The sequence below is a fragment of the Micropterus salmoides genome, unplaced genomic scaffold (assembly GCF_014851395.1).
Source record: "Micropterus salmoides isolate LMB-PRFRI ecotype aquatic unplaced genomic scaffold, ASM1485139v1 Ms_hic_scaffold_13, whole genome shotgun sequence".
Lineage (NCBI taxonomy): Eukaryota > Metazoa > Chordata > Actinopteri > Centrarchiformes > Centrarchidae > Micropterus > Micropterus salmoides.
The window spans coordinates 5,852,725-5,864,673 of NW_024040374.1; the positions used below are offsets into that span (position 1 = coordinate 5,852,725).

Sequence of the window (11,949 nt, forward strand, 5' to 3'; positions counted from 1 at the left end):
CTTAATGTAGCGTTTTGACAACATTTTTTTAGATTTACATGAGACTTATGGAATGATATCCACACACACACACACACACCTGATCACTATTCAATGTTTCTAATATAAATGTCACTGCAAGGCCAAAAATAAATGCTGCTGCATTGCTGCTGATGTTCAACTAAAGCGAAAAGTTCTTCCTGTTTCACTGCCATTTACTCATATCTGTAGCAGACATGTGACACAACATTACTGGCTCTGCACTGCCACACAGCTGTCAGTCATTTTGAGGCTGGCTGGAGCTCAATACACGACAAAAGGTGTTAAGAGGGTGAGGGAGATGTCAGTTAATCACAGTCTGTACACACCCACATAGACCTAAAAAGAGAAAAATAAATAAATAATAAACAGTGTTACACCAAGCAACTCACCTTCAAACACTGAGTACACATGACATGGGGCTGTGCATCCTTTTGAAATAGTTTTATTACAGTATGTGACCAGTCCAATTTCATTATTAAAAAATCATCTGTTATACATCTACAAAATGAACATAGTGTTTATCAGTTTTAAGTTATAAGGCCTCATAACACACCAGTTAGTAGAGAGTGATCAGCAGAAACGGGTCAAGTTTACATGTCATCTGAGTGAGGCAAATCACTTGGACTGATGGCGGATTTACACAAAAAACCCAAACCATCTGTCTGTTTAAAGCCCTCTGTGACCGACATTTTGTCCTTTAAGGGTTATTATCAAATCAGAGCCAAATCCGGTTGCAAAAATTGGGAATCATTTGATAACGCTGGAGTGTTTTTCTGCCTCCCAATTTTGAAGATCTGTTTTTTTAATAAGGGCAAACACACTTTAGAGGTAAATGGAGTCAGTCTGGAAGGATAAACTGTGTGGATCTTGAAAAAATTTTTACATCAACAAACCCTAATACAAAATATTTTTGACACCAAAAATAAGTTTACACCCAGCCTCCTCTCTCTTAAAATCACTGTCCAGTGAAAACAGCTTCGAAGTGCCAGAACTTAAGGAGAGAGAATAACAGATGAGTTGCTTTAAGCTTAGTGACAATACAGTTGTAAATACTGGCTGGGTTTGTAATATTTACAAATGGGCAGGTCAATTTTCTACAGTTATAAAGCAGTGCGTGACCCTGTCAGAAGACGTCAAAACTTCACAATTTGAGATACACGGTTAGGGGGTAGATTTATTTATTTGTTGGGCCTTTTTTTCCCCTCCCAAGACTCTCAGTCACTCACTTGTCATCCCACCTGCTTATTATCTTCTGCCTCAGACATGCTTAAAAGCAACCATTTAGTTTTGATACTGTGTAAAGATGAAGTAGTACACTGTGTGTCGATGGAGACGACACTCTGCTGTCAACCTCATCCGTACGTAAGTGCATTAACCTCTACGGAAGCGAATACCCAACTCTTCAACTAACACTGCAGTGCTGACAGAAACACAGAAGGGGGGAATAAAATAAATATTTGCAAACACAGACGTTGCCAGAGCTTCACTGATTACTGCCTACATATAAACACACAAGAAAGAAAAGAAACAAGCAAAAGTTCTACAATCAACATGAAGACAATATTCTGATGTGTAAAAAGCCAACTGTACATTAGAGATTATTTGTGGTGTTTACCCACAGTATGAGCCTTTTCACTGCTGTCACACATCAAACTCAGGAACATTTCATGTCACAGTAACTTTTTTTTGACCTTCCTAAAAGCATTTTGGGTCCCCAGGGTGACCGATTTTGTCTCATCCATTCCAGACTGAACCAAACTCATGATGATTCATGTCCCGACTTTAAGAAGTATCAAGATCAAGTGCTGGTTGACTTACTTTCCCTCTGGTTGTCACAGGAACTAGTTCCGGCTCTCTCCTACCTGTCAGTGTGTAATTGTGGGTGGTGTGTGTGTGTTTACTGGCTGCTCCCCTCCTCCTCCTCTTCCATTTCGACCAGAGGAGCATGGCGATTGGCCTGAGAGCCCTCGCTGAAGAAAACTTTCTTGATCACACCTGACTTGGGCGCCCGGATCGTATGCTGCGCAAAACAAACAACTTCATTACAAGCGCAGCAGAGAGTTTGTGTACCTGTGATAGATCAAGTAAAGGTGAGAATGAGTGTGAGGAAGAGCCAGCAGGAGTCCTTCTCACCTCCATCTTCATGGCGATCATGACCATCAGTGCGTCTCCTACGGCCACCTTGTCTCCGGCCTTCACTAGCACCTGAACACAACATTACAAAAGATAGTTTATTAGGATTCATTTGGACATTCAGTCTTTGTCCATCTCAACAACAATAAAAGTCAGGCCCTTAATGCCACTCAAGGATAATGAGAAAGTTATTTAGGTCTTCTTGCTTACATTGCTGTAATTCCCTATTAAAATTTGTTTCTCGTCATCTTTAAATTATTTTCAGTTGCTCAATATATGGCAGTCGGTCTGCTCTTATCACTTCTGCTTTAGTCTCACTACACTGGCTGCCAGTAGATTTTAGGTAAACAATAATACACTCAGAGGTGTCCCTATAAATAAAAATAATAAGACATGGTGGAGACACAGAATCGCATTTCTTTCACAAAGTCAATTTCTGTATCAGCAGAGGTGATTTAGAGTGCTTACTGTACGGCCAATTACCATTTACACAAAAAGACATAGACAAGACTTTTTACATAAAAATCATAAATCATTCTATGAAGTCTGGAATGATTAAGGTTAGTTTCACCAGTAAGTTAACAGGAAGCATCGTATGAAGTAAAAGTATTATTACAGTGGTTACCAGCAGTTTTAATTTACCTTGTTGCTGATTTAGAGCAGTGGTTACACAAACTGACAACACTGAGCAAAGCTAATTCTTGACCTTGGAAACAAAAACACTAAAATAAAAAGACTGGAAGCAAGGGACTTAAAATGTGGAACTGCTTTTCCAAAAATTGTTACCATTTAACTGCCTCCGTCACTTTGAGGTGTCCTGATACAATAAATACTGAACAAAACAATCAAATCAATGTTATGTTATGTGTTTTTCTTTGTTTCCTGCAACTCATCCATTCTTTTTATATTAGGACATCTTGTATAATATTGGTTACACATCAGGGCACCTTAGAGTGTATTGTCCCTTACTTTGTACGGTCTACAATTATCTGTCCCATGTCCTTTTAAACAGTGGTTCCAAAACTGCAGAATAAGTCAGAATGGCTGAATTTATGTACATGTTCAATCTCAGCTATTTAAAAAAAAAACAACAACTCACTTTTATAATTAGATTGTCTATTTTTTATTCTACCTTCTGTAAACTGCTGTTTTTTTATGTAATAAAGTATTTCTTTCAAGATAATGTTATGTTAATAGCTAGTCATTGTTGTGTCTTTAAATAAGAAGACTTTTTACTCTTTTTACAACTAATTATTTAATATGATGACTTTAGTGCTCCAAACCTCTAATTCACTGCCAAACATAATACATACGCTAATACTGCCCAACTCACCTTCTCTATGGTTCCAGTCATGGGGGCCACCGCTCCACCCTGAGCCCCAGAGCTGCTCACACCAGCCAGATACTTGGGCACAGGAACAGACACTTCGGCGCTTCCTTCCTGCAGAAAAGATGTAAAGATGCAAGGAACAGAAGTGACAGTTAACTAGCAGCTGAGGTAAAAGGATTTAAGCCACCAGTCTCGAAATATGCTAAACACAGGAAATAAAAATAGCTTCTACAGTAACAGGTAATGTGTAGTCAAATTTGCTGGAAAAAGCAGAATTTACAGTTTTTACTAAATATCTTATTTGGGAAAATTAACCTGCAGGAAATTTACTACAAACAAGATGTATACTTTTATCAATAAATGAGTTTAAAGGTAGTTACTAGTAGTAGTAGTTTTTAGCTTTTTGATGATGGTTTCCAGGATAGTGTGATATCAATCTTGTGCTTTGTCATTTTACATGTACAATATTTTGAACTTTCATAATTTGCATTAAAAAAAGTTACCAAATTTACAAATGTATTTTTCTTGTTACTTTAAATATACCTAAATCCCAGTGCACCCAAGATGACAATGTTGATTTGTGCTTCACTGATTTGGGGAATATGTAAAATGTCCACACACCATAAATAGAAAAATAATGCATGTAAATTTACATTTCACTCAGCTTGTGTTTCTATTGTCAGCAGTGGTGGTTGGAACATACCGGGGAGAACAGGTGAACTGTGTTGTCCAGAATCACCAGTTTGGGACGAGACTTCACGCCATTGACAGAACAGTGTAGGAATGACACTCCACCTTCCAGCTCCACCTCCCCTGTGACATGAAACACCTCCTCACCAATCTGAAAGAAAGAAATACATTTATGCTAAATGTGAATGAGGTAGATCTACTACAAATTCACCTAAAACTCCTACTAATGGTGTTACTTTTCAAAAACAATCAATATTTAATTCCTGACAGTAGTTTGACAAAATAATCTTAACTCAAAAGTCCACTTACTAGCCATTTTTCAGTTTTTGCAAGCGCATTGTCACAGCCTTCATCAGTGAATGGAGTTTGCTCAGTATTCAATTCGCTGATAAAGGCCATGAGATTATGTTGTCAAACTACTGTAGTATAAAAGGGAATAAATTGTTGCATTTACTTATTAAATTGGTAAAAATTTGATTATAGAAAAAAAAACTAAAAAACATTCATACAATAATGTGGGCTACAATCAGTATTTAAAAATAACAAACTGAACTGCTCCTCTTTAAAAATATGGGTCCTTTTCTGTGACTACTGATGTAAGATACAGGACCTATTGCAGCTCACCTGCATTGTGTAGCTTCCATCTTTGTTGTACACGACGACCACATCAACTTCTAAAAAACACAAACACACAAGATGAAATGTTTTGTAATTATAAAAAGGCCAAATGGGTTTGAGGGGAGCACAGAAGCAAACAAGAGGAGACAATGAAGTAACTTAATGCGGAGGCTTTAGCTGAACATCAGCAGCAGCCAGGGGATTTATTTTTGGCCTTGCAGTGACATTTATAATAGAAACATTGAATAATGAAAATGAGTTAATTAACAAACTGTCAAAGACAAGACCGGCGCTAAACTTAATTATTCAAACACTCATTAAATAAATCAGATACAGTTATGAGTCGACCCTAACTGTACTGATCTGCTTATTAAAACTAAGCCAACATATGATTTAACCATCAATATATACCTCTAAAGCATCCAAAACACTAAATGAAAGTATTAAAGTTTTTGATTGACAGGTCTAATCATGTTACTAAATAAGTGACATACAGTTTGTATACGTTACTTTACTGTGTGTGTGTGTGTGTGTGTGTGTGTGTGTGTGTGTGTGTGTAACCACATGTATGTAAACACAACAGTAAACAATAAATACTCCCTTTGTGGACTTTATGGTGCATTTAAGACTACTTGCATTATACAGAGAGGTGTTTCTATTACATAGCCTACTCACGTTGCTATAAATGGGGTGGACAAAATAACAAACACCTGTCAAGAGTGTTAACCAGGATTTTGAAATGATTCTGGCAGCTAGAAAAGAAAAGAAGGAATTTCCCATCCTGCCATTATTGAAATTATAACTGAAGTTCATCTAAAGAAGTTTATTTCATCGAAAGACAATTAATAGACGGCAATACTGATAATGGATTAACAATTTAAATTGATAATGGATTAACAATTTAAATTGATAAACATTAAACGCCAAATGTTTGCTGGTTCCTGTATCACAAATGTGAGGATTTGCGGTTCTTCTTCGTTTATAATATTCTAAATTGAATATTTTTGGTTTCAGTCTGTTGGTGAAACAAGAAATTTGTAGGTGGTTAAGCAAATGTTCACTATGTTCTGGTATTTTAAAGACCAACAGATTCATTTAAGAATTTCGAACCATAAATTAAACTCCTAAAATGTAATGACAAAAAAGCTTCTCTGCAGTCCCACCACCTGTTGAGCAAAATATTTGTCTATTTGTCTTTTCTCCCTCCCTTATCCTCCAGCTTCCCTCCCTTCCTATACACTAGGGGGCAGTAAAGGCTCACCATCATTCTGTCACTTACTTTTGTCTCCCAGCTGCAGTGTCATGTTTCTGTTAAACTGAATGTTGCTTCTCCAGCCGCTGCTGGAGCCAAATGGGGAGAAGGGGTCTGAAAATCACACACACCATGAACACTTAGTATACTATTATATTTTCAGGTCACATGTGCAGATGTACATCGTTTGTCCTGAAAAGGTTATCCCCTCACCAGCAGAGGTCTGTGTGAACTCCTGTGTGTGTTTCCTCTCCTGCAGCACCAGGCCCAGGGCCGCCTGGCAGATCGTTTCCCCAGAAGGAGTTCTCGGAGTGGGGAAGAGGTCAGCGTAGTGCTGAGGGATGAAGCTGGTGGTCACGTTTCCAGCCTCAAACTCCGGGTGGCCGGAAAGACTCAGCAAAAAGTCAATGTTAGTGTTCAGTCCCACGATCTGAGGACAGTGGCAGTAGAGAGGACCAAAAGGATGCAAAGAAATTTGACACAGAACCATGAATTATAGGCATTTTGCATTTATATATTGTATAAATGAAATCAAATGCGTAAACATAGGAGCTTAGGGTTCTGTAACTACTGTTTTTAATCCTACAAGTGCAGTTAAACGCATCATTTGACGGGGTGTCTTACATTGTACTGTCGTAAGCAGTACCGCAGCTTCTTTAAGGCAGCTGATCGGTCTTCTCCCCACACCACAAGCTTGGCGATCATTGGGTCATAATGTGCAGACACCTCGTCCCCTGAAAACAAACAAGAACAGACACTATTGTCAGCTGATGCCAGTATTTTTTCCATTGTGGTAATTAAATTTATTTATTCTCATCCTTCATTATCTACACAGACTGAAGCGGTCGCATAGGTTTTCTTTCTACTTTCTTTATTGCAGTCACGTATGATTGGATAATCACTGATCAAGAAGTTCTCAAAAAGCACAAAAAGCACAACGAGATTTAAAAAAAATGGATGAGGACCTGACTCATTGCTTTGGTTTCTGCACTGCATTTCCAACAGGTCATCGTGCTTGGTGTTTTTACTTAATCTCTTTTCTTTTTTGTTTTATGTGCAATCAGCAAGTGCAGATAGTTTGATATATCAAGCAATGACAGAAGGAAGCAACTTGGACACTTAACTCTATAAAAAACACTGAGTCTTGTTACATAAAGAATGGAAAACAAACAACTGGAGTTAGATCTAGACTCCCTACCATCTCTGACTCCAGTCTCTATGCGTGTGTGTTGGTCTGGTGGAGGGGTGGAGAGATGCAGTAGAGGCCCCGCCCCTGGAAGGAAGTCATTGTTAGGGTCCTCAGCATAGATACGAGCCTCAAATGAGTGTCCCCTTAAAATTATGTCATCCTGGAGGAGAGGCAGGCGCTCCCCTGCTGCCACCTGGAGGATATTTACACCAAGAGAAATCAATGTGGCTAAAAGCAAAACTGCTTTTTCACAAAAGGTTATTTCTATTGATTAAAAACTCAGAACATAGTTTTTAAACTGTCTGCATTTCCTCTCTCCGTCCTCTCTCACCCTGAGCTGCCACTCCACCAGGTCAGTTCCAGTGATCATCTCAGAGACAGGATGTTCCACCTGCAGCCTGGTGTTCATCTCCATGAAGTAAAAGTTATGCTGGGCGTCCATTATAAACTCCACAGTACCTACACAGGAAGACAAACAATATGATGTCAACGTCCTGTGTGTTCTGGGTCAAAGGCATTGTGGTGAGGTGCCAGTGTGTGTGTCTCACCTGCCCCTACATAGCTGACAGCCTTGGCTGCTTTAACTGCTGCCTCTCCAAGTTTTCTCCGTACCTCAGGACTAATACCCGGCTGCAAAAATACACAGTAAAACATTCAACACAAACAAATTAAGTGAACACAGCCCTAAAATCCAGTTTCACATCATAGATAGAACTCTACCCTTTCTTCTAATAAGACATTCACACTGTCATGGTGATAGGCAGCCAGAAAAAAGTGTTCTCATTTAAGACAAAACTCTACCAACACAGAGAGACTGACCTTTGCATGGAAAGTTTTTTTTCCAGATTTTGTCACCATAGTAGTGAGGCAAACACTGGTAACTAAACGCTGAACTCAGAGCTTTCACTGAACGTACAAGTATGGGTTTGGGAGAAACAGATTTCCAGGTTCTTGTTGGAGCTCGTTCATAATGGGAAGAGTATGATAACCAGGTTTAGCAATGTTTTAAAGAAGACATTCTGAAGTACCTATAAGCTAATGGGAAATAAGATAATCAGTTCCGCTATGCCAGTGGTTCTCAAACTGGGGGGCACAGAACCACTGCAAAGGCGGCGTGGATGACTAGGGGAAAAATATGTAGTGGAACAAAGAATGAATGAACAGGATTCATGTAGGGAAATAAAAAAACAACCCTAAGTTTGCTGATGCTATCGTGCTGACCTGAGTCAATTGTTTTCTTTCAATCAAATTCAATTGGGCCTCCTTTTTTTATTTGTTGCTCCCTCAATATTGTTAATGATTGATGAGAATTCAATCAGTTTATGTGTAGTGGGGGGACATTAACTTTTTTCAGCTTCTGAAAGGGGGTCATGACAGAAAAAGTTTGAGGACCACTGCTCTATACCAACAATTACACCAGTGGATAGTTCCAGAAAAGAATCCTATTTTATCCATATCCTGAACTTAAACCTCAAGTCATGTTCCCATTAGCTATATGTGGGAAATCCAAATGTATCTTTCCAAGAGAAACTGATGTCAGAAGTTAAATTCACTTAAACTTAAATACTGTGGGTTTAGTCTGATTTGTGCACATTGAGTTCCTTGTCAGTCAAAATCAATTCAACAATACATCTACGTAACCACCATTGCTCACTCACCCCTGGTGCTTCCTCTATGATCTTCTGATGTCTCCTTTGGACGCTGCAGTCTCTCTCAAACAGATAGACAGCGTTACCGTGCATGTCCCCAAACACTTGAACCTCTACATGTCTACAGGAGACACACAGAGGAATAACAGGACAATTATCTTTTTACAAGGTGGTAGAATTGGCTGGTTAGCAGTACCTGACAGAGTGAATGAAATATTACCTGGGATCCTCTACAAACTTCTCAATCAGCATGACATCATCGTTGAAGGATTTTCTGGCTTCTCGTCTCGCCGACTCCAACTGTTCCAAGAAGTCCGAGTCTGACCGTGCAATACGCATCCCCTTTACACACACACACAAACATATACACCACAAACACGGTTATTTCATGTTTCCTGAAGTTCCTTTGTCAAAGTTACTTAGGCTTTTTTGCATCGTCTCACCTTCCCTCCCCCTCCACGGACAGCCTTAATCATCACAGGGTATCCTATCTTGGCAGCCTCTGCTTGCAGCTTCTCATTTGATTGGTCTTCTCCATGGTAACCACCAATGATTGGCACCCCAGCAGCTGACATTATGTGTTTTGATGTGCTGAAAAAAAGAGGTGTTTGCATACATTGCTATTATTGCTTTTTGTCCTAATGTATTTATGTTTCTATGTCGCTGTATCACATAAATGTTTGCTCCATAATGTCACCAATTCCTCTACAGAGATCAATAATGTTTCAAGTTAGTTATATTTGGTAACAAAATATATAAAATTATTTAATTAAATGTTAACAGAGAATATAAATGTATCTTGTTTTGATATGTGTGAATTACCTTTTAATGCCCATGTCTCGGATGGCAGAGGAAGGTGGCCCGATGAAGATGATGCCTTCCTGTTTACACGCCTCCGCAAACTCTGTGTTTTCTGACAGAAAGCCATAACCAGGGTGGACCGCCTACACACACAAACACATTTTCCAAAACATCACATGTCACACAATGTCAAAGCCCATGTTGATTCCCTGTCAAAGAAGAATAATTCAACACTTCATTTTTAAGTAGCTCAGGACTAAAGGAAAATCACAGCATCACGTCTAAACATCGTCAAGGAGAGGGTTACTCACGTGTGATCCAGACTTCTTGGCCACTTCCAAAACTTTCTCCATGGAGAGGTAACTCTGCTGGGAGGGTGGAGGACCAATGTGGTAGGCTTCATCTGCCTACAAAGAAACCAAAGTTTCCAATTGAACATAGCTAATGCAAATTTGAAAACACCAGTTTAGCATGCCGACATAATGTCTCGTGTGTTTTTTTTTAAAGCAGCTGCAGAAAGCGTTGAAGAACACAGGTAACAAAGACTGAGAAGCAAATGACTACAAACACTAAAAGGACACAGCTCCTTTGCAAGAGACAGAGCAATCCAGGACCTCACCATGGCCACATGCATGGAGTGTCTGTCTGCATCACTGTACACAGCCACTGAGCGGACGCCCATCTTCTTGGCCGTGCGCATCACACGACACGCAATCTCTCCTCGATTGGCAATCAGCACCTTCTCTATTCTTCCAACCCCTGTAGACGACACGGCAGACACTAAAGAATTTTGTTTTTAAACAGTGACAACAAAATGTTCTTAAAATTAACTAGTTGACCTGGAACCTCACTTATTAAATCAAAAGTGCAACACGTTTTAAAGGGCTTTAATCATCATTTTCCAAGGTCTGTGGCAATAAAGCTGTACTTTTAGATGCAACACCAACATCGAAACAACCACAGCACAGATGATGGTTTGGGATCCATAGTGCGAGCCAGATAATATTTATAGAGTTGAAACAATTAATAGATCAGTCATGAATTTAAATCAACAACTATTTTAATAATCAATTACTAGTATCATGCATAAATGCCAAATATTCTCTGCCTCCAGCTCTTCAAAAGTGAGGATCTTGCTTTACTTTGTTTTATATAATAATTGAAACTTAATATTTTTGGGTTTTGGACTGTGCAACATGGATTTGTCTTTCTAGACTTCTGCACACTTCTCCTGGGCGATTTCCTCTACTTTCTGATATTTTATAGAGTAAAAAATAAATAAACAAATTGATAATTAAATAAGAGTTAGTTGCAGCACTAAAACTTTACATTGCCTACATCATGTATCAATGAGGCAGGCGCTCAGGAGGAGAGACAACAGTTTTAATCCCAAGCAGATAAACATCTCTTGCACTGCAACTGGAACACAGATATCACCCAACTCGGCTATAAAAGACAACCCTAACACATGTTTTCAATTAGAGTTTCAAATGCAACTAAACGATTTCTGTTACATTTGCTTATAAGATTGCAAGAATCATCTCCTTCACTCACCTCCTGAAACAAGCCTCACGCCTCTTTTGGTCCATGACAGTTTTCTGAGGAGAGGAGAGGAGATCTTCAGTACCATTAAAATTTCTACATGGCTGTGAACGGCAGAGCAGATGCTAGATGTACGAAATGCCGGTGGCTAGTTTATGAAATAGCACGTACACTTACTATACAACAAACCCCAGCCTAGATAACTGAGTACTCAGTGAAAGCACAACAGTGTGCATGTTGTAGTCATGCTAGCTGACAGTGTCCTACCTTTATTTAACCTTGCTCAACTCTTATCTGACCCACTAGCTCGCATAATATAAAACGTTTTCGCCGGCACGTTAATGTTGAGTGGAGAAATAACGTGTTTCTGCCCAGGTCAGCAACCATGAGAACAAGCAGATAATTTACAATGTGATGTGTGGCAGTGATAGTAGTGATCTGTCAGGTTAGCTCACACGTAACGTTAAGGTAAAGTCAGCGTTCACATTGGTCGCCTTGCAAACTTCCTAGCTGTATCATAACATAAAAAAGAAACACTCTGTTTGGGTGGCACCTTGTTGAAAATAATATAATATCAGCCATGTAGGTTAACGCGTTGATGTACTCACTGTGAAAATATCCTCAGACCCTGCAGAGTTGGGAAACTCAGAATAACTGCAGCCATAGCTACCAGCTGCTAGTTAGCTAACTGAGCAGGTAAAGGCGAAGTGGTAAATACTAAACA

General features: G+C 39.2%; 1 protein-coding gene across 1 annotated transcript; it reads right to left on the reverse strand.

Annotated features, from left to right (window-relative positions):
* Positions 1-447: 447 nt before the first annotated feature.
* Positions 448-11,949, reverse strand: mccc1 (methylcrotonoyl-CoA carboxylase 1 (alpha)). The gene is made up of 19 exons (XM_038715184.1): positions 11,834-11,949; positions 11,238-11,281; positions 10,303-10,442; positions 9,995-10,090; positions 9,705-9,826; positions 9,326-9,473; positions 9,103-9,224; positions 8,892-9,003; positions 7,782-7,863; positions 7,565-7,692; positions 7,243-7,426; positions 6,669-6,778; positions 6,258-6,474; positions 6,072-6,158; positions 4,799-4,848; positions 4,188-4,325; positions 3,488-3,595; positions 2,155-2,226; positions 448-2,041 (listed from the first exon to the last, which is right to left on the reverse strand). The coding sequence occupies exons 1-19, from the start codon at positions 11,887-11,889 to the stop codon at positions 1,919-1,921; spliced, it is 2,139 nt and encodes a 712-aa protein (XP_038571112.1). The 5' UTR covers positions 11,890-11,949; the 3' UTR covers positions 448-1,918.

What these genes read in the sequence shown, in the direction of transcription:
- mccc1 (XM_038715184.1), bottom strand. Translation starts at nt 11,889, where the DNA reads ATGGCTGCAGTTATTCTGAGTTTCCCAACTCTGCAGGGTCTGAGGATA. An exon ending in TGTCAGCTATGTAGGGGCAG is followed by an intron (nt 7,693 to 7,781) that starts GTGAGACACACA and finishes CTTCCTGTGTAG; the next exon opens with GTACTGTGGAGTTTATAATG. An exon ending in ATGGAAGCTACACAATGCAG is followed by an intron (nt 4,326 to 4,798) that starts GTGAGCTGCAAT and finishes TCTTTCTTTCAG; the next exon opens with ATTGGTGAGGAGGTGTTTCA.